This window comes from Heterocephalus glaber, unplaced genomic scaffold (assembly GCF_053883595.1).
Source record: "Heterocephalus glaber isolate CG9 unplaced genomic scaffold, H.glaber_assembly_v1.0 deba00001504, whole genome shotgun sequence".
Taxonomy (NCBI): Eukaryota; Metazoa; Chordata; class Mammalia; order Rodentia; family Bathyergidae; genus Heterocephalus; species Heterocephalus glaber.
The window spans coordinates 19,354,148-19,377,952 of record NW_028258324.1 but is presented as its reverse complement, the minus strand read 5'-3'; the positions used below and the strand labels follow the sequence as shown (position 1 = coordinate 19,377,952).

Sequence of the window (23,805 nt, the reverse complement as noted above, 5' to 3'; positions counted from 1 at the left end):
CCAGTTTCCAACTGATGTTACATTTGCTAACAGAGCACAAGTTGACCAGCATAGGAACTGTACAAAGGAACAAAACAGAAATTCCAAAAGAAATGTTGTAATTTGAAAACAAAGACTTGTATAGTACTATCTTTGGATTTCAGAAAGATATAATATTGGCCTTGTGTATGGCAAAGAAAAAAAAATGATACTGCTGTCGACATTGCACCATGATGGAAATATTAATAGGATAAAATAGAAGTCTGAAATGGTAACTTTCTACAAGAAAGCCAAAGGCAGTGTAGATGTTATGATGAGTTATGCAGCAACTATGATGCACTCGAAACACAAAGCATTGGCCAGTGTGTTGTGTTTTACTCGATCCTAAACACGTGTATCATAAGTAGTTTGGATAGTTTACAAAGAAAATAGCAAGTGCAAAATACCATGGAGAAATTTTCTTAGAGGATTTGGATTGGAATTCATAAAAGATCATTTACAGCACAGGAAAAACAAAATGTTTTGCCCAGGGAACTATGCAAAAAAATTGTGGAGCACACTGGTAAGCTGACAGGTGAACAGGACAGGAACAGCATCACGAAGACCTACTATGACAACAAGAAAATCAAAACAATGTCAATTGTCCACTACAAAAAAAGGACATGAAAACAAAATATACATGCTATCAGTGTAAGTGATACTTCTGTATGGAACATGCAGTTCTCAAAGTGAAGACTGCTTTAGGTGTGACAGCTGAAGCAAAGATTATTTTTGTGGCAGACTTTTGCTTGGATTTATACTGTAGTTCACATAGGGTTTTGGGGGTTTTTTTATGGCACCAGAGATTGAATCTGGAACCTCACACTTGCAAGGCAGGCGCTGGCACCACTGAGCTAAATCCTCAGCCCTACATAGGTTTTTATTTCTGATGTTATCTTTTAAGTTTTGTAACCAAGTAAACAGCTGATGTGAAAATGTTGAAGTCTATTCTAAGCATTCATTATATATTTGATATTTTATTTTATTATCTTATTTTCCTGCTAAGTGCACATTGTACAATATAGTAGTAAGCTCCTGACAAAACAGGAGGACAAGAGAGGTGATAAGATTGGCCTGCCACACAGGAAAGTAAGCACATGTGCTGTCAGTATAAGAGAAATGTGTACATGGAACATGCAGTTGTCATGTGTGAAGACTGCTTTGGGTGTGATAACTGAAGCAGATTATTTTGTTATAACATTGTATTGGTATTTTCATTGTAGTTCATATAGAAATTTATTTCTGATGTTATATTTTAGGTTTTGTAAGCAAGTACACAGAAGATGTGAAAATAATGTTTATTCTAAGCACGCAATACATATTAAGAATTTAACACTTTGTTGTATTGATATTTTATGTTCCTGTTAACTACACATTGTATTAAGAGCTTCCTGACAAAACAGCAAGACCAGTGAGATGTCAAGTATGTCCTACAAAAAGGTTAGGAAAGCAAGATATGTGCTGTCAGTTTAAATGATACATGTGGATGGAACATACTGTTGTATGAAGACTGCCTTAGGTGTGAAGTAAAATTTTTTTTTGTAGCATTCTATTGGGCATTGTCATTGTAGTTCACATAGGAATTTATTTCTTTTGTTATTTTTTAGAGTTTTTATGCTAAAAAAGTTGATACTAAAAATATTAATGCTTTTTGTAAACAAACATTAAAAATTCAAGATTTTTTATATTTTTCCAATTAAGTACGTGTTGTTTAATAAAACTCAAAATTAAAATTAATAATTCATCAATAGAAATATTCTAAAGAATAAACATGGATATTGTACACCCACAATGCATTTTATTACAAAATTGGCATTATGCCCTGCAGGAAGTGATTAAATCCCATACTTTGTAACAGGTGATAGCCAGAAGTCTTTGGGCCTTTGGAGTCCAGGCATTATGTTGTATGGTTGGTCAGGTCTTGCTGGACCACATAATTACCAAGAGCTAGGTTTGCAGGGAGGCACATGAACTACTAGAAAATTTCTGTCTCATCAAGCCCTGTAGGAGCCAATTAAAGATGATCGAGATCAGAAATTCACCTACAAAAATCGTATCCCAGGGCGGGGCATTTAGCTCAGTGGTTTCGCTGCCAGCTGCGCAAGCGCAAGGGCCTGAGTTTGATCCCCAGTACCAAAAAAAAAAAAAAAAAAAAAAAAAATCGTATCCCAGGCCAGGCGTGGTGGCACATGCCTGTAATCCTAGCACTCAAGAGTCTGAGGCAGGAGGATCGCCTTGAGTTCAAGGCCAGCCTGAACTACACTATTTAAAAAAAAAAAAAAAAAAATCTTTAAAAAAAACAAAATACCAGAGCGCAAAGGTCTTGAGGTCTGCCTGCCAGATTTAGTCATACGTGAAGTAAAGAAAGTGGTAATATAGCCCCACCAAGACGTCTGGGGGGTGTCAGGGAGGTGTTGGGCTGAAGGACTCTGGCTGCCTTGCATTGTGGGAGGTGTAGTCCCTCCTTCCTTACACTCTGTGCCCACTTGGTTAAGTGTAAAGTCCTTAAACTCCGCTTCTCAGAATGCCTGGAAGATTCCCAGGCTGCTTTGGGAAGGTATAGGGGTAAGGTGCGAATGTCAGCATGGGAGGTAATCCGGGCATTTTAATTCATATAACAAGAGGACAAAAGGAAGATGAACATTCTCTCAGGAGACTTTCTGTCAATATAAACCTAAAGCTCCTGTAATGCAAATGTGTGAATTTCAGTACGTGTCTGGCTGGGTGGTAAATCTTTGCTGAATATAGCTAGCATCGTCACTACGCAGAAGTTTTCTTTGAACATGATTTGTACTTTTTTACGAGCTACACAGTGTGCAGAAAAGCTGCACAGATCCTCTGGGAGAAGATTGTTGTTGCTGCACTTTGCGCTTAACAAAGCTTTCTTTACGACTGAGCCCAGTTTGAGATGGGGGCTTCGAGAGCAGAACAAAATGGTGCGACCTCGACCTATCTTTGAAGTCGCCCAGAAAACTATCTGGACGCCGGGACCGCAACCCCAGAAAGCAGAGGACAGCGGCAAGCAAGTGTCTGTGCACAGAAGTCAGAGAGGGGAAACCCGCTATCCCAACGACTCAGACAGTGAAAGAAGCTGGAAAAGATTTCACCTACTTAATAGTGGTACTCATTGGAATCAGCATTACAGGTGGCTTGTTTTACGTGATTTTCAAAGAACTTTTTTCTTCATCCAGTCCTAGTAAGATATATGGGAAAGCCTTGGAAAAATGCAGAACACATCCCGAGGTAATCAGTTTCTTGGGTGAGCCTGTTAAAGGCTACGGCGAGATGACAAGACGTGGTCGAAGGCGTCATGTCAGTTTTACCGAATATGTAAAAGATGGGCTGAAACACACACGTGTGAAATTCTACATTGAAGGGTCCGAACCAGGGAAGCAAGGAACAGTGCATGTGGAGGTGAAAGGGAATCCAAAGAATGTGAATATGAATTCCGGTACATATTTGTGGAAGTGAAATCCTATCCTGGAAGAACCATTATCATTGAAGATAATCGATTCCAAGATAATTAAAAGAATCAAGCAAGCATACTGTTTCCTGGTGGGTGTGAAATGGTCCAGATTCATTATGATCTTCACATCTCTCTTCCAGAATCTGTTCAGAAGAGTAAGACAGGAGTATATCACTCATAAAGGTGAATGTAATAGGATATTTGGTGCATTTAGACAAGCCTTTCCTGTGAAAAATCATGAAATAGATCATAGAACATATTTTATCAGTGAATTTTCAATTATGGCAGTATTTCTGCTCTAATATCATTCATGATGAGAATTTTTTGTTACTGAATGTTTTACAACATGTAAATAAAATAAATTTCAATATTTTGGGGTTTTTTTAATATTACATAATTACATAAAGCCAGCAGAAAAAATTAGAATTAAGAAAAATGTCAAGGGCCAGGGATTTAGCTCAGTGGCACCGTGCCTGCCTCACAAGTGAAAGGTCTTGAGTTTGATCCCCAGCACCGGAAAAAAAAAATGTCAAAAACATCTTCCATATAATTTGGAATCTCTTAAGATAACATATGAAAGTATTTGAGGACTATAATCAGTTAGATGGCAAATACATCATAGAAAGGTTGTGGAAATTGTATGACTTAGGAATCTATTTCCTGTTTCCCACTCCGTGATTGGAGGCACTGTCTACTATGGGAGAACACACTCCGCCGTCTGGTGAACTGGCTCTCACTCCATCTGTTCTAGCAGGTGTGTGGGCTGTGCAGGTCCTTCAGCCTCATCAGACCTCACCGTTCCCCGGTGGACTGGTGACTGAGATGATGGGTACAAGTGCCTTGACCATAGAGGCTCCAGGAGGTGTCCCCGGCCCCTTCAGAACTTATGCTGATACTTGACACTGCCAAGAGAGTGCCAGAAATAAGTGGGAGTTGTTCAAATGTGTGTGAGGCCCTTTTTAAAAAATATTTTAAAAATATGAACACTTTATTTGAGGTATTTGCTGGAGACCTATTAAAAAGTGGCTTTCACTTACAAGTCCTTATCACATAACTAAAGTGCTCTATGGCCCCTTATCTGTGGAGGCTTCAGAATGGGGATTCCCCAGTACTATTTCTTTGTTCTTTAGAACTGACAGTGGAGGGGTTTCTGATGAGTTTTTGAGATCATAGCATATTCAGGATAGAAAGATCTTCAGGAAATTTGTTTCCTTGCTTAGTTTATCTCCTTACTTAAGTGAGTTAAAGTTTTGGTTTAACTGCTGTCTTAAGTGTTTTATTACTTTAATTCTAAAAATTTCACACGTTTAGGAAGTACGGAAGTGTCACAGCAGAACTGTTCTCTCCCTGAGGGAACATGCTTTCAGTGATAGGGAGAACTCTTAATTTGGGTTAGGTCTCTCAGCCAGTTTTTCTGCCTTCCCAGTAGATTGTTTCTTATCAATTATACAAACTATTATTTTGTATGCATAATAAACCTTTAAAGTTTTTAAATGTGATCTGATTTTGTTTTTTGCAATACACATAGATTATCTGCATCTACCTAGCTCTACTAGTGAATCTCAATCTAGTTTGATTTTATTCAACTGCTCATTGACATAACTTTACATCCAAAGATGTAAATTATAAAAAGGTATTGCGCCTTGAGATCATAATGTTAAATGAAATAAATCAGACACAGGCTTAAATATCACATGGTTTCTCTTATGTGAAAAATCCAAAATAAAAATAAAGAGCAAAGTAAAAAACAGATAATAGGAAGTAGGGAGATAGATCTTTTTCAAACGAGAAGAGGATCAACAGATGGAAGGAGGGAGGGGAAAGGGATGGAAAAAGATTAAGATGTGTTATGTACATGTACCAACTCCCTACAATGTAATCAGCATGTACTACAAACATGTAATAATAAAAAGGCAAAAAAGTATTACTGCTTATCATTTTATAAACATTAATTGGTTATATCACAAAATTACTGAAACATGTTAGTATGACGAGAATTTAAAATCAAGGGGAAATAAGCCACCAACAACCAGAACACAAGAAAAAATACAAATAATTTATTTCTTGTCTACAGTTGTTAATGATGTTCCCTAAAACACAAAAACTTGAGATAATTATATATAAACATTAATCTACTTAAAATCACCTTAAGGAAAAATGTCTTATAGTCTACATACATGAGCAAAATAAGGTTCCTCTTGGATTTTTTTTTATCTTATTAGAAGCTTCACAAAATGACTATAAAGCAAATGAAACATTTCCCTGACAACTTAGTTTTCTACCCATAATTAATGAAGCAATTTTATATAAATCTTACAATAACAAGTATTTGTTGAGGCAATCATTTGATCAACTGCAACAATCAATGCTATGCAGAAAAGCACCTGATACTCTTGAAGCCCTGTATTTTAAATTAGTTGATTATAAGATAATTACAAAGATTTTTGTAATATGGCTTCTATATCCTTTTAAATTCTGTAAAATCTGTGGTAATGTCCTCTAAATTTTGATACTGTAATTTTAAAAATGTATAATTGATATTGTGTAATAGGAAGAAAAGGTATAAAGGAGCAGGGGAAGTGGGAGGGGTAGAGGAAAGGAAAGAAGGGAAAAATATGAGAAAAGGAAAAAAAATGGAAACAAAGTCTTTACAAATAGGGAAGGGTGGAGGGGGTGAAGGGAGGGCAAGGGAAGGGGAAAAAAATAAGAACCAAGATACTCATGTAATGGTACAAGATCCCAATGATGAATATAACTGTATTGTATACCTAAAATGCACCAATAAACTTAATGGAAAAACAAAGTGGTAATATATAGTATTTTATATCTATGTCCATCGTTCTTCTTGCAGGGCAGGGTGTGTATACATAATCAGGTAGAGAAATACCACTTTATCCAAGACCAGATAGTTTCTCATATCTACCTTATCTGCAACATATCTTGTAAGGAAAGAACTAAAAGCTGCAGAAAGTAGGGAGACAAAAAGCACTGGGAGAGGTAAGGAGGACAGGATAAGTCTTCCACTTCCTCCAAAAGTTCATTATATCCTCCATGTTCTTCAAAAAGGTCTGTCTCAACACAAGTAAACTATCTTCCTTCCAGTCTTTAGAGGAATTGCAAGGCCCTCAAGGATCCTTGAACCTTCAATAGGTGCTATGCAAGGACGCATCAAGAAAAAAATGACAAAGGACCAATGTGGGATCAGACACTAAAAATAGCACAAAGGCTATTTTCTTATAACCTGAGTTACATGAGATGTGAAGTACAAGGAAAGCTATCGGAGTGAACCATGTAGCTAAGGACTCTGAATTCTACTACAAACACTAGCACTTGAAAGGAATCATCTGAACTCTGGGTAGGGCAGTATATGTTATGATTATTAATCATGAATATTTTAAAGATAAGCTATTCTAGATAGTTCAATTCTACAACTTATGAATAGCTCTGAAATATAGTGGACAGAGTAACTCAACACCAAACCCCTCATTCCTTATACACTGTTACAGTTTTATCATATACTGATAAAATATATCGTTATAAAGTGCATGCAAATAAAAATACTGAGTTTTCTCATGTTTCATGTCAGTCATGAGAACAAGTAAGTAAAATGATAATTGCCTTTTCAAAGACTTTCTCTAATATACCTGCTTTATAAGTCAAATTAAGCATACTTTCAGGGCAGTCAATTCAGAATTAAACCAGTATTTTTAGATGTAGATGTCTCAAGAAATGCTTGATGAATGGTATTTCTGCTGTGTGGCACTTACACATATACAGTATTTGGCAGAGTTAGACATGCTGCTAATTTTCCTGGAGAGAACACGTTCTTAAAATACACTATGATGTAGCAGAAGTTGAGGGTAAGCATAATATGAAATATATAACCGAAACAATACGTGATATTGAGGCTTACAGGGTTTAGGTTCACATTAACTATATACTATGCAGTTAGAAAATATAAAAATATCTACAGTAATTAAGACACTTTCTAGTTTCTGATACCTCACTATGCCCCGAGAAAGCCTATATTAAGCCCAGAATATTTACTTACCCAAAAGTGAAGGATGTGACAGACCCTTCGACAAAACGTTAGTGTGGCCAAAAGCCAAATGAAAAGCATTTCCCTAAATGCTCTTCACAAACTGCTCATACCCAGTAGCTACTGCACAGGGCAATAAAACAAAATACACCAAAATAAGAAAAATCTTCCAATATTACTTCATGTAATAGTAATATTTAGCTAAGGTAGTCAGTCTAAAGTAGGTGTTTCTTCTTTTCAAATTCAATGTTTCTGCTATATGAAGGACTCAAATAGTGTTTTTAATCAAAGTTATGCTCCTCCAGACACTTTGCAGCTGAGAACTCCAAAGAGCTTTACAAATATCCTGAGGACATTACTACAAAGCCATTATTTCTGAATAGAATTTAAAGTATAATTTCCTTTTCAAATTCTATAGTTCCAGCTCTTTAGTCTAATAATAGTCTTAGGGTAATTTTTTACTGCTGCATAATATAAAAATATAAACCTTAAAAAAATAAACCTTAACTTGCAAATATACACAAAATGCAAGAGTTGAATTACACTCACATTTTTAAACCCACTCTCCCCCCCAGGATAGTTTTCTGTCCACTCATTTTGTGAAAATTGCTTGTTGCTCAGCCCTGGTAATCTGTATGGATTTTTTGTTTTTTACTTTGAACATGGACAAACAATCCATAAAATTCCCTATTATTCTCTAGGATCTTCCCACGTGTGTCCTATTTCAGCTGATTATGTTTTATGGGATTCCTTTCAAAACTTTGGTTAGTGAATTTCCACAATAATAAATAGCTCATAAGAAGTAGTTTTAAAAATCTACTTAAGAGTACCATGTGGTAATAAGTCCACAGTCCCAGTTACCTGGGAGGCCAAGGCTGGAGGACACCGAGAGCCCAGCAGTTCAAGGCCAGCTTGGGAAACAAACAGTGAGACTGGCTCAAATAAAACTAAAATATCAAAAACCTACTTAAAATATTTTTCTCAAAGATTAATACCTAAAGATGAGACAACAGGTTATGACATACTTAGTGTGCAATATGTCAACATACCACCAAATTTATAAAATGTTTAAAGGTATCTCTTAAAGGGATCAGTATTGCAGGATTAGTGTTTTCTTTTTAGACATGATAATAGCTTAAATAAGTACCACTATATGATAACCACGTGCCAGTATTTTGTGCTCTGCTCTCTTCTGTGGTTAATGAAGAGTGATTTCACATAACACTTCATAGCATTGGGTAAAAATACAACATCAAAGTAAATTCATTTTATAAGTGTAGTAAATTAATGTAAATGATCATACTCAAATACTTTTCTGGTTTCATTTATTGCCTGATGAAAGGAAAATTCTGGTATATAGTAAGCTTGCTTGTGTATTAATACTCATTTTTCCCAAGGGGGACCTTGTGATTTTTTTTTTAAAAATTAATTTCCAAAGTCTTAGAAAACAGTTAACAGATTTATAGAACGTTCTGATGTTTAAATGTGCTAGAACATGGTACAGTGGTAGAATAGGGAAAGCCTCGAGGCAAAGTTATACTTGGATTTGAATACTAGTGTTCCTCGAATAGGTGTGCAATCTTTTGGAATCGTATCTTCTCACTTAAATGTGGTTGTGAAAGGTTAGAAAAATGGTGAAATGTTTGGGAGCTGTTTCATAGGTACATTTTCAATTTTGCAAGATGAAAGTTCTGGAGATTGGCTGCACAACTGAATATACCCAATATCACTCAACTGTACATTTAAAAATGGTTAAGATGATAAAATTTTGTTAAAAACATTCACAATTAAATCTTTAAAAAGAACCAATGAATTATTACTTAATGTGACAATGATACTGTGGTTGTTTTTAAAACAGACACAAATAAACTGATACTGGATCCCTGTTGTACTATTCTACTTTTTGTATGTGTCTTAACATTTTCTTCAGTGAAATAACATAAGCAGCATAAAACTTCAGAATAAGAAAATGAAATTTTCGGGGCTGGGGATTTAGCTCTGGTTCCGCCGCCTGCCTCGCAAACACAAGGTCCCAAGTTCGATCCCCAGTGCCAAAAAAAAAGAAAAAGAAAAGAAAATTTTCTAGTCAAGAGAATACCAGGAAAATATGTGATTATCTGATTAGTTTGGACAGGTAAAATGTAACATTTTAGCCATGAGTGATAAATGCCACACATCACTGTTACTTTGGAGAAAGCTGCTATAAACTAGATATGGTTTCTGGGCTTCCATTAGAAGAACTATAAGAGAAAATTACATGAACAGTCTAAATTTACTATGAAAACAACATTTTTATTAAAGTAATTAAAAGTCAAAAACAACAACAAAAGGGAAATTCCACAGCCTGTTTGCAACTATATAATCTTTATGTAGAAAAAACTATAAAGTGACAGTCTGATCTGAAAAGCAGCTCCACAATAAACCTAATCCTTACATAAAAGTAACTAAACTATGGAATTAGTTCACCCAAAAGAAACTGTCTTACTGTAGAGTATTTCAGCTGAGCTGATTTCAACTATATAAATGTCTTTTCTGATATTTCAAATCGGGAGATACAACACACAAGAGCCTGTAGAATTAAAAAGATATAACATAAATACTCCAAGCACAATTACATGTGAAAATGAATGAAGGCATTTTTACCTATAGATCTGCAAAACTATACAAATTACCACTTATACATATAATCCATTTACACTGAAGTTATGTGAGGTGGTACTGAGTAAACACTGAGACATTGAATTTTCAAGTTGGACAAGGCTCACTCTGAACAGCAGCACATTCCCACCTTGCAGCCTATCATTACAGCACTTCCCCTGGGATCTGCAATCTAAGTCCCAGGAAGTTGCTAACAAAAATAGAAGATAAAAGGATAATAAGCACACTTTTAAATCTATTCCAAAATATGCATGTGAAATAAGAGACCAAGTACTTTGTAAATGTGAGATTTACATTTAACATGTTCCTTTAAACTTAAACTGGTGTCTTCACTAGTATCTGCACTGACTCTTCTATAATTAGCTTTTCCATTAAAATGTACTAGAAGAGAAAAACAAAAAAAGCTTATTTTTTCAATATACAGTCTTAGGTGATTACTAATTATTTTTAAACCCAATTTTCTCAGCTAAAGAAATCACTGTTGTAGTCATCTAGTTTAGGACATTTTTAGCAATAAATTTGTATTTGCTTTTTAAAAATAATAATGTTATTATCATAGCCATGTAACTTTTCAGAACTTATACCATGAAGGCAAGTGTATACAGAATATTTCTAAAAAATTTGACCCTGATCAAAATCTCTTTAAAATATTTTTAAGTACTGAAGAATATTAAAGTTTAGGGGAATACATGAATTATATATAAACATTTCATTCAAGATTCTTTAATTGGGAAAAAAAAGTCTCAGGGAAGCATATAGGAATGGTTACAATAAAGAAAAATTAGGTCAGTATAATTTCTCCAAACTTTAGCAGAAAAGCCAAGAACATTCCAAACCAAATAAAAGCATTCTTTTTGGACCAGGGCTATTTGTTGTGTTAGTTCTTTAATATCTTAACTTTTCAACAGGCTTCAGTTCAGATTCCCATATGCTTACTAAAAGCAATAAAATAAAATGTCAAAGAAAAGATTCACCAACGTGATCTTTTTGAGTTACAGATCTCTTGCTGTTACAAAAAAAAAAAAAAAAAAAAAGACTTACTCTCACGTGCAGAAAAGAGGCAAGTTAAATGGTATCAACCTGGTAAGAATCCCTGTGTATAAATGTTAGGTCAGAGGGTAAAGAATTTAAACTACACTCTTTTTAAGGGTAGACAATGGAAGACTTCCTCTTAAGTGTAGTGGTGGTAAAGGACAATAACCGTTTCTTACATAGCTGGAACAGTCTTTCCTTTAACTAGAATACCATAAACATTTCAGTCAACTAGAAATTATCTTATGTAAGTGTTCTTTAGATAAGAAACAGATTAATAAGCTATTATAAAAATATGGTAAAATGTCTTCTTCCTTACAATTCACCAATATCTGATCCCATAAAACTAAGCTTACTCTAGATGCTTCCTCATCAAATAAAATTGGAAAAAAATCTAACAATGCTATTCTAATTCAAGAAAACAAAAATCAAATACATACATTAACAAATCTCACAGAATATATTATTTTTGGGGCCTAAGCAATCCCCACTCACCTACAAAGAAGCCAGTTTTATCCAGGGCAATATAACCTACAACAGTTGTATCTGAACCAGATAAAGAAAACTGCTCAACCCCATTACAGTAGGAAAAGTACAGTACTACAAAAAGCACCCAAAATCAACCTAACATTTTTTACTTCCTTCTGCTCTGGGATAATTTTTTTTTAAATGAAAAAGACACAGGGCCAGGGATTTAGCTTAGTGGTTTCGCTGCCTGCTGCGCAAGAGCAAGGACCCGAGTTCAATCCCCAGTACCAAAGAAATGAAAAAGACATAAACACTCCTTGCAACTTGACTGGAAAAAATTATTAGTTGGCCAATTATTTCTAAGACTATACAAGATACTAGTGAATGGGCAATGCCAAAATCACCAGCAATTCAATACTATTATTACTGCAAAGAAAGGTAGATTCCAGGCAATGAACAGAAGAGAAAAACATGTTTTTTTAAATGACTACACTTCTAGGTTTCAAAACATTAGCACCAAATGTTCACATTTGCCCAGTTATTCTGGGCAACTTTTAGGAACTGATATTCCCTAACAAAATCAATAAACAAAAGAGTGAATGATAAGGGAATAACTTCCAAGCAATACTTGCTTCTAAGAAGCATGTAAGATAAGATGATTGGCTCATTTCCAAAGCTACTACAGATTTGCCTAGTTAGGAAGTAGCATGCCACACTGCTCAACTAATATAGCTATTTCTCAAATCATAGGTACAGAATATCTTATTTTCTGAGGGGCCAAGATTAAATAAAGCAAGTTGAAAAGGTTTTTTTTTAAACAAGGGAAATCAAAACAATCTATTATTAAAATAGTTTTCTACTTTTTCTATTAGAGGGGAAAAAACACAAAGGGCCTAAATGAAAAACTGGAAGATTGACAAATACTGTCAGTTCAATTCTCTGTAACCCTTTATTATATTTATAGCAATATTATCCTCAACATTACACAAGTTTCCTTATTTCTTCCTCAGACTGCAGCAATTTTATTCTCATAATAGAATCCAACTCTGTAAACGGTCCATATAAACTTTCTGCACCTTAATTTACAAACCATCCGGTGTTAAATTTCCTGAAAACCATTTTACTTTTTAACTTTACTTGAAACTAGAACTAAAACCAAATTTTTTTAAAAAGGTGTTTTAAACATAAATTTGTAGAAATATTGATACTAGTGTTGAAAGAGTCTACAGAAGATTATAAAAGGGCAACTATCATACAAAAGAATTTGAGAGCTAAATCTTGTTAGAAAAGTTTTTTTTTTATAAATAAACTTCTTTCATGATAAAGTCAAAAGATAGAGATTTAATTTTCTCCTAAAAATAAGTAGTTGCTCAGGACATGGGTAAAGTGTATTGAAATCATACTGCTTCTTGAAAAAAAAATGTTTTAACTAGGCATTCTATGAACAAAACACCACGCCACATCCACTTAAGTCTTTTGATCTCAAAGTACTGGCATTATCCAAGAAAACATTTTTTAAGAAATTGATTACCAAATCTATCAAGTAGGAATCTCAGGTCCCTTAATTTCAACAGTCATCTTTGTAAATATAAAACTTTAGCTACTTAAACATTGGAGATTATAAAGTGCATTATAAGAAACACAACAGTAGCGTCAAACTCAGTAGGACTTTAAGGGACTTGTATCATCAACTGGGCAAAAAAACAACATTATAGTTTTCTGTTCATATTTTATTTGAAATCTAATTCAAACTGTCAAAGCTACAAAAGGGGGAAAGACATCTGTATTATCTTTGCTAAGTCACAATATCCTAAAACAAAATACTACTACTGCCAGCAGATCCATTATACACATTTCTGATGAAATTCATTAGCACAGTAAAAATTTCATCTTGAGAAACAGCCACAATGAAAGTAATTTATACAATATAAAACAATGACAGGTCTACAGATGCAGTTACTCAAGAGTTTACACATGCATTCACCAACAACAAACAAAAAAACCAGGAATGCTCTTTCATTTGATTTTTTTGGTTTTGTTTTTTTTAAAAACAGACCATCAGGCACAAACAAAATCGCATTTCCAATAAGGGACAGCATCTTAAAAACGGATGTCAGTGTTTGTTTTTCTTTGACTTTTTATGAGACCTGTGTGGAGATCGAGACTGGGATCTGGATTTCTTCCCTGATTTTTTAGGGGATCTAGACCGTGACCGCCTAGACCTCTTAGGCGTCCTTGAACCAGATGGTGATCTGAGGAAATAACAAAATAAACCAAATTATCAAAGGTACTCATATAACCAAAACTGCTTATCTTTAATTGTTTAAAGTGATCTTTAAGAGAGCACAAGGAAAGTCACAAAAATAAAACTGTAAATTTCTCAAATGTATACTTGGCCTATTGTATGTGTACAAACACACACAGCATGAACTTATTTCATATTTACTATGTATTACATCAATGATCATTAGTAGAGCACTTGTTTGAAGTCAGATTCCAGAGCCCCCCACAGCTCTACTGAATCAAAATCTCGAGGTAGGGACTGAGAACTTGCATTTTTAACAAGCTCCTTAGTTAAATGGTACCCCAAAATTTGAACTTCTAATCTATAAGATAAATTTCAAGATGGCACCTAAGATCATTCACAAAACTTAAAAAATACAGCAGCTTTACAGCCTATCATCTTAAAAGAAAAAGTTATCAACTACAATATCCTTTAAGGACATCACTTAAAACACTGTAATTTTGTTAAGTGTTGTTCATGAAGAATTCTAAAATAAATAAATATGTACAACACATACATGCCTTCAAGCACATTTACAAAAAGTTATTTCTTATAAAGATTTCACTAAAAATACTTTATAATAAGGTGTTAGCATATAAAGCAGTCTTTAGCTCAGAAAATTTCTCTTTATTACCACATAAAACATTTTTTACATGATACATTTCTGAACCATTATAAAGCTAAAAGGAATATGACACTAAAATGAATATGATACTGAAGAAATTACATGAATTATATGAATGATATTGTCTGTTTCCACAAATCTCTATCCAGAAGCTTGCTAAACTCAATAGAAAAAAAATGTATTTGTCTTTCAGCTTTGACAAAATCTGAGAATATTAAGGACGACAATAAAAAGTAAACAATTATCCCCTTCCACAACAAAACACTAGATATGTTTAAAATTTCTGGCTGGTCTTTAACTTCTTAGGAGCCTTCTTATATTTTAGTCATGACAGAGATTGGACTAGGAATATGGGGAGGAATAACCTAAAATGAAAGTGTCTTGTAGTTTTCTAAAATCTTTTAAAAAGTATATGCCAACCAAATTATTTTCAAAAGCTTGCAAAATGATAAACTGATATTTGAAATATTATTTTAAAAGACAATTTACACATTTACCTTTTGGCTTTTTTGCTAACATCTCTAGGAGAATCTTTGTGAGATGACCTGGACCGTGAGCTTTCTTTATGAGATCTTTCTGAACGCTCTGATCGCTCCGATTTTGGTGATGGTGATTTTACTCGTCTACCACTGCTACTGCGAGATGGGCTGGGGGATGTACTGTGCCGTCTTTTCCTATGGAACAAAGCCCTCAAAACATTCCATAAGTGAGCAAAGGATTATTCATTTTCCATTTACTAAATTAGCTACTAGTTTACACTAACTTTAATCTCACTAACATGTTAATGTTATTTCCCAACAACATTTAAAGTCTTTTCTCTCAAAAACAGTCTCCGAGACAGACAACTGAATTCAACTAACCTGAATTTTCCTTTGCTATAAAAGAGATTATAGAGACAATTAACAAAATTTAGTTAAGGTTTCTGGGTTAGCTAACAATGAAGTTTTTAAAGTTATTTTTATGGTTTGACACTTCTTTTTTTTTTGATACTTTTACTGAGGTTAATTAAGAGAAAGGGGCACCATACTGGTCAATTACTCTTAAATGGAAGTAGAGTGGAAAAGGAAGAATAAAAGTAAAAATATTTTAATACTTGGGGAAATGTGGGTGAAGTATATCTAGGAATTGTTTATACTACTGCTGTAACTTTTCTATAAATCTGAAATTATGCCAAAATTAAAAGACAAAAAAGAGACACATTTTAAGCAATTGGTATAAGTAAGTATCTCTCAAGCCATAATTATTTTATTTGCTTTTTTTTTTTTTAATTTGGGAAACCTCAATTCTTTTTTTTTCTTGGTACCGGGGATCAAACTTGGGGCCTAGCGCTTACGAGGCAGGCAGCAGAACCACTGAGCTAAATCCTCAGCCCAGGGAAACCTCAATTCTGTTAAACTATTTTCTTAGGGATATTTGAATGGTGAAAATAGGAAATAAAAACTGAAACAGATATGCTTAGAATAGACTTAAAAGTAAGGAGCAAGTAACTATGGCCTATGTACACAATCTTTCTAGGTAAGACGGAGAGACTCAAGTTCACAGGTACACAGCAAAAAATGCCTATAACAGAGCCTACAAGAAGACCTAGCAAGCTGTTTTGTCATTTAAGTCTCAGATGTGATACTTAATACTGTAATTAAATTCTTACACTGAACTAAGGTTGAGGATACTGTATAAACCGTATAAAAGGATGATATCCTAGTTAATTAAACCCAGCAGCAACTCAGTACCTCATTTATCAGCTAATTTTGCCTCCTGCAGGCAGAAGTTAAACATGTTCATCATCAAAAAACACTTTCAGAAGTTTTCTGGTATCAATGATAAAAATATTATAAAACAAAGCACCATTCCAAATCTCAGAATTAGTATACATATTAAATGAGAAATACTGCACCTTTCCTTCCTTGTTGGAGTACATTCATCTTTTTCCTTCTTGTCTTTGGATCGAGATTCCAATTTTTCTTTATCTTTCTTGTCTCTTTCTCGTTCTCTTTCTAATTCTTTCTCTTTTTCCTGTTTTATTTTTTTAAAGAAAATATTTAGTTGTTTGAAAAATACCAGTCTAAGTTAACCCCACTTATATAACAATATTTTCTCTTTCACGAAACAGTATTTTAAATCACTACTTAAGGTATACTGCCATTTTCAAGAAAATATCTACCCTTCCAGGGAAACTACCCATTTCTCCCAACTTATAACTGAATAATAATACTAACAAAAGCAGCTAAATATTTATTGAATGTTTAGCATACCCTCACCAATGTACTGAACAATTTTCCATATACCATTTCATGTAATCTTTATGATACCCTAGAATAATACAATTATTCTCCTAGAGATGAAAAACAAGATTGAGAAAGATGAAATAAAATGTCCGTGGTTACACTGGATGAAGTCAGGATTTCAGTATAAGCATTAGAGCCAGACCTCTTCCTCCCCATGCCCCACCCACCAAAAAATCAGAAAAGCTAGTAATGTACCAATCTTTCCAATACATATTACAATAACTAAAAAGTGATTCCTCTCACTGCATAATAAATTGATTTAGAAGAAAAGAGCTCTTACCAAAGGAAGACTGAAAGGAGAATGAGCTATTCATAATAATCCTCCATAAAGATATTGTTGGTAAAAAGCAAGTATTATAATGGAAAATTTAAATATTAATTTATAAAAATATAATTATATAAACCAGAAAATTTGCTTATTATCTTCATATGCTATAACTACCACTTTTCATTTGAAATTCTGAATTGTGTTGATAACAGTATTATTAAGAGTGGTTATAGACATAAACCTATGAAGCCCATTTAGTTCTTCAATATCAAGAATTTCTCTATAAACTGTATGCATCAAAAAAGCTGACAGTTGACTTTTCTAATTTCTTTTAAAAATGAAAAAGGCTTATACTAGATGTAGGCAAACTTTTTTGTAGCGAGCCAGATAAATATTTTCTGCTTTGGGCTGGGGATGTAGTTTAGTGGCACCACACCTGCCTGGCAAGCGCAAGGTCCTGAGTTCGATCCTGGGTACCGCAAAAAATATATATTTATTTTTTCTACTTTGTGGGCTACATCATGTCTTTGTCACAACTACTTAACTCTGCCACTGCAGCATAAAAGTTTCCATATAGGCAATGCTTAAGGGAATGATTATGGCTGTGTTCTAATAAAATTTTATTTGAAAAAATCAAGCAAAGGCCATATTCTACTGCTCTCTGCCAAGTTCCTTCAAGAAACAAAATCTTTTCTCCCATTTACAATAGTACGCAAGGAAACTCAAGTGGTACTCATTTTGGGCTTGCTATCGTAAGGACTATGAGCATTTCAAGGTTCAGTCTTCCATGCCGGTCAATATCCTGTCACCATCCCCAAAGGGACATCCCCAAAAGGTACAGATAATTAGCATCTCTGAATATAACACAGACAGTATAAATTTAAAAAGTAGTGCTAGGAGAACCAGGCATAGTGATGCACGCTTGTAACTCAGCACTTGGGAAGCTAAGGCAGATTCATGACAAGTTTGAGCCCAGCCTGGGCTACACAGTGAGTTCAAGGTCAGCTGAACTACATAGTGAGACCCTGTCTCAAAAAACCAAAAAAGCAAAACAAACTACATAGTGAGACCCTGTCTCAAAAAAACAAAAAAAGCAAAACAAAACAAATGTGGTGCTTAGAGATTAGCTTCCTCTGATGATCTCTAAGATGCATTTTCCTGACTGATAATCAAAATTATTTCCTGACCGAAATGTGTATTTCAGAAGGCATACTAATGAACTTTTTAAATATCTTAAACACTCTAATTCAATAATAAAGAATAATTGTAGGATTCCCTAGGTCTGTGCAGAGACAGTCACTTTACTAGACTGCTCTAGATCACCTCTTTATATTAACAGCTTTGGAATAATCATAAGTTCATCTCTATAACTTTTTCCTATTTCTCTATGTAATTTCATTTATTATTACAGTTAAAACAGTAGTCCCAACAAAATTTCAGGGTTCCTTCAACAATTACCATGTGGAGTTCCTTGTTTGAAAAATTCTTTCATATTCCAAAATGTTGATATACACACAAGGATACAAAGTCCTTCAAAACTTTAGAATTCACTGATGAAGTATTCTACCACTCACTGTCCCTCCCTAGAAACAATGGGAGGAGTCCTAAATGAATTTCCCAACACCATTGTCAAACCCTGTCTCCACCTTTGTATCTGTGCCACTTCTCAGAGTTGTTTGTGTGTTACTGTCACAAATGTGACTTTGTCTACCAGTTTAGAATCATACTCTTAGCAGGATTAATCTTCCAGTCCACAGGTAGAATCCAGAGTACAATCATGTGCTGTTGCCTTAAAACCTCTTTTCCAAAATAAAATTGTTTTAAAATATCAAATTTCAAATGTTTCTAATTACCCAACAGTATTCAATATTCACACAAAGGATATAACTTAATATACTTTAAGTATGCGAATATACTAATATTCTAGGAAATCCAACAAACAGCTTTACAAAATGCATATTATTCCTTACTCGTTGAAGAAGTTTATCTCTGTAGTGCTCAACTTGCTCTTGGAAACTTTGGCCTGGTTTTTTAGGTCTTTTTCCAGATTCTAATTCATCCTGAAACTTCATAACTTTGAGCTGAGAAATAAGACATTTTCAAATTGAGTATTTTCTATTACCTATAGGTTCTGAAGCACTCTCCTATAAGCAAAGTGGTAACTGATTAGGACTCAGACAACATATAACCTCAACACAAAACTTTTATCTGAACTGAAGGCACTTGTCAGACAAACTCAACCATGCAAAATCCAAGTGATCAGACACCAGCCCACCTGCTCTATGGAAGGACTCAAAAACCATGAACTGTATGTTTCATATTTATAAGAACTTACTTATTTTTCAATAATAATGAATTTGGTATCTGACTCCAATTAAAAAGGATAGCACCTAAAGACATATTGTCATAAAAGGCTTTAAAAAAACAAAGGTGGTAGTATTCTGTTTATAGCTCGTGTAGGACTTGTGTAGGACCAAACACACAGCTGTTCAACCTGAAGATTTTACTACTTGTAACTTAAAATTGCTAGACATCAAAACACAAAGAAAAGATTAAAACATATTCAGAATGTACTTAAGACAGTAATAGACTTAAAAAAAGATCAGAATAACTTCTAATTCCACTTGTTATAATTTAGCCTTTACAATACCTATATAAAAGCTATTTTTACAAGAATATTCATTGAATAACTGTAAAGTCTTAAACTTCTGGCTAAAAATAAATAAATAAATAAATAAATAAATAAACTTCTGGCTAATCACACACAAACACATATTTGCAATGTATAAAGATGTTAAAGTGCATACAAAAACTGGTAAAATAAGTTACAGTGTGAATAGGAATAGGTGAGATTAATTTCACTTTTTACTCTGGAGATTTAAGTATTTTATTTTTTACTATTATGCAAAAATACAAAAAAGATTAAATTTATGATATATTCTGAACTTAAAGATTTCAAAAGGTGACTAATAAAAACTATTTGGAGGCTTAGAGGAGCTAAAATTATCCAAGAAATTTATAAACATGAGAATACATTTTTCTTGAACTAAGAGAAACAAAAAAAGTGAAAACCATGAGGACGTGGAGGATGTCAGAGGCAGAGGTGCAAATCTGGAGACTCTGGATGATACCACTGTGCTGCAGTCCCAAACCTGTCTAATCTTGTTTTATTTAAAGAAATGGAGTCATATCTAATGGAATTACTGCAGAGGGTAACATCTTACCCTATTTTATTCGGACACTAACACGTACTTTAAACAGGTTACACACTACTACAGCATGTTACTTATTTTAAAAAGACAGACCTCATTTGTTTTAGGCCCCCCTACTCCCCACACACACAACAAATGAAGCTTTCAACCACAATGGAAGCAAGCTACCACCTCACCAAATCAAAGTGGTATTTTTCTAATTTCAGTCTTCATGTAGAAGTTCTCCAATTTTTACCCTTTTTCTACCTAATTTCACTTATATAATCAGTTTTATAATCACAGCTATAAGGTTCTCTCCTTTCTCTTCCAAACATCTGTAGTTTTTCGTGTTTAAATGACTACATTTTAAAATTAAGCTGCAAGATTTAGAAAAAAGAAACGGGAATAGCAATGTAAATGGCTAAGCTTACCACTGTATGAAGCCTCTCATGACCAAAGTAATTCTGTTCTACAGAATGTATTTGTGCTAATCCAGAATTAAGTATCTGAGAGTTAGCCAAATTGAATGTCAATTACAGGAGACATTCCTAGAGAATCTTTGTAAAAATCATTATAATATCCCAACTTACATTTCTGTTCATATGGTCTAACTCAGGCTCAAACACAAGTCCAAGCCAGCCAGAAAAAAAAGAGAACTCAGGTCTCAATACCATAGGAAGCAGCACATGCAATGCAATGGCTCGCCAGCCAATAACACCCTGTGTTATCCTGAAACAATGGCCAGGTATCAATCACCTTCCTGTTGAAGTATTCATTCTTCCCCTAGGCACCATGGTAGAAAAGCATTTTTCTTCTCTAGCCAACACAGAAGACCCTCCATTGGAATCCTAATACATGTTGGTTTAAATGAAGACAAAAAAATAAGAAAAGACAACTCCAGCTTAGGCACTACTCTAGGAAGGATTTAAAAACTTAAAAACTAGCCCTGATCAGCTGTTTTTAGTGTTATTGCTGAGAAAGTCAGGATTCACAAATCCTTTGGTTCTGCCCACACTAAAAAATGTTTAGCTATGGGGATCTTTATTAGGACACATTTAGGGATGGGAATAGCTTTTTGAGAAAAAAAAACTATAGTATACAACTAATTAGAGAAACTAATTTAGAACTTTATTCTTTGCTTAATGGTTCTACAATAAGAGTTAACAGATTCTAAATCTAGAAACTGACACTGAAATTATGGGGCAAAGATAAGAAAAGCACCAAGATAAAGCTCAAGAGCCCTGAGTTCTAGTTCAAATTTGCCACCAACTATGGAACTTTATTCCATATGACTAAACTCAAGAGTAATGAAAAGAGAGAAGGATTAGATAATTTCTAAAATGAAGCCAAGATCTGTATCTTAAATTTGATTTACTTCATAGTCCAAATTTCACAAGAGTAAGTAAACTGGGCAAGGCAGGTACTTTGGGGGCAGAAGAAACAATCACTGAGTATTTAACAGATGGGAGAGGTCAGACTATAAAACAGCACATGTATACACATAAGGGTATACACATGTATATCCTATACATATATACAGAATGGAAATTATGTATAAAACCAGCCAAGTTAACAAAAAGCTGAATTATACAGTTTTGTTCTTTAACAATGAAACAGAACATTTAAAAAGAAACAGTGTGTTTGCATTTCTAAGGGTGGTGTGGCTTGAACTACCAAGAAAATATAATTTCACTGAACTCAGTCTTTATTTATACTCTTAATAGTTTCAATTTCATCAGGTCAGTAAGGTAGAGCACTAAGAAAGATGTAAGCAGTCTCAAAAGTTAAGAAGGTGAATGTATAGGATGAAAAAGGTCTAGAAGTTAAAAAAAAAAAAAAAGTCCAAAAGTCAATGTATATACACTATTCCCCTAAAAATCCTAATCTTATAAAATATATATATGAACACAAAGAAATGAATCAAATTTATGAATTCTGAAACTCCATAACTGACACTATATGTTGACTGTGTATAGAGTAAAAACAAAATGCTTTCTCTGTTAATATTTTGGAGAAAAGTAGACAAGAACTTGCCCAATGGTATGTGGTCTCTTCTGTACATTTCCCCTTAATGTTAAGATCCACTCAATATCTATTCCATTCCCACCATTAAACGTGCAGACATTTTAAAATAAGTCTAGTGTTATAAAAAGTAACTTGACCGAGTTCAATCCCCAGTACCAAACAAAACAAAACAAAAAAGTAACTTGAATGTGCCAGAAAATATTTTACGTTTTCCTAGTTACATATTATGTACATTCAAAATGTAATGGGCTGAACATGGCGGTGCATCCCTATAATCCCAGCACTCAGAAGGCTGAGACAGCAGGATCACTACGAGTTCGAGGCCAGTTTGGGCTGTATAGTGAGTTCAAGGCCAGTCTGAACTACATAGGGAGACCTAGTCTCAAAAAAAAAAAAGAAAGAAAAGAGAAAGAAAAAATAATCGATTTCCTACATGATCAGGTATAATCTATTAATTAGAATCCATTACTTCAGAAGATCTTCTATGTTCCATATACTAGAGATACAATCATGAACAGAAAACAGACATGGTTCTTTTCCCTCATGGAAACTACAGCCTAGTGGGAAACACAGACATTTAACAAATGAGGAAGTGAACAAAAGGACAAAACAAACATACCCATCCATACAGAAACATACACACACATGTAAAATCCTACACAGATAAACAAAAGGAAGCAAGCCTAGAAGAAAAAAATGGCTATCATGAAAGAAGGTATCCTTAAACTAAGAGGTCTGAAGGCCAGCAGGTAAGGTTTCCAAGCAGAGACAGAGAATGGCATGTACCAACATGTGATGGCATGACAGAGCTTAGTTTGGTGGAGAAAGTGAAAGGCCAGTGAAGGATAAACTTCACTGTAATACAAACCTCAATTTCACGAAGTTTTGCTCGTTTTTCCTCACTCATTTCTGAGTACTTAGAGAACTTGGACTCAGTCATTTCTTCTTTGATTGGATTAGAGTACAAATGATGTTCTTCAGATTTGGAACTTTGAGTATCTTCTTCATCTTCACTTTCTTCTTCTTGACTTTGGAAATAAGCAGAATACATTGTATACAAGTCAGCAAAACAAAATGTTACGTTTTATAGTCTGGGCATTGTTTTTTACTGCCTTAAAGTTTAAATAATGTTTTTAGCAAAACATATAAGGACTACATCTCTAAAACGTGTTTTACAAAATATCTGATGAAATAAAGATCATTTTGAAAAATTCTTTTTTCCTCCACGGAAAGTTTGAGCTTCAACATAAATCATATTTTACTAGACTCCTTATGTTAATGTCATGTGTCTTATTTTCTGCAACAAATTTTCTTTGCAGTAGTTATATGAAACAATTAGTAAGTTGCATATACTTCAGTTTAGAGTGATTTCATGAAGTTTTATGTTTAAAAAGTCAAGTGTTTACCCTTCCTTCAGCAGAGCCTATAATCTAGAAAATAAATTTG

At 34.0% G+C, this 23,805-nt stretch overlaps 1 protein-coding gene and 1 pseudogene across 3 annotated transcripts in view; one reads left to right on the top strand and one right to left on the bottom strand.

Moving 5' to 3' along the window:
• The first annotated feature begins 2,642 nt into the window (after positions 1 to 2,642).
• On the top strand, positions 2,643 to 3,662 carry LOC101706278 (mitochondrial import inner membrane translocase subunit Tim21 pseudogene; annotated as a pseudogene).
• Positions 3,663 to 13,390: 9,728 nt separating this feature from the next.
• U2surp (U2 snRNP associated SURP domain containing) overlaps positions 13,391 to 23,805 on the bottom strand; it is a 48,021-nt gene continuing 37,606 nt past the window's right edge. For all 3 annotated transcript variants that reach the window (XM_004834389.3, XM_004834390.3, XM_021252703.2), the window contains 5 exons: positions 23,228 to 23,387; positions 19,114 to 19,224; positions 16,485 to 16,603; positions 15,088 to 15,264; positions 13,391 to 13,933 (listed from right to left, as the gene is read on the bottom strand). In XM_004834389.3, the coding sequence (XP_004834446.1) occupies positions 13,795 to 13,933; positions 15,088 to 15,264; positions 16,485 to 16,603; positions 19,114 to 19,224; positions 23,228 to 23,387 (706 nt within the window). In that variant the 3' untranslated portion in view covers positions 13,391 to 13,794. The remainder of the gene's footprint in view (positions 13,934 to 15,087; positions 15,265 to 16,484; positions 16,604 to 19,113; positions 19,225 to 23,227; positions 23,388 to 23,805) is intronic.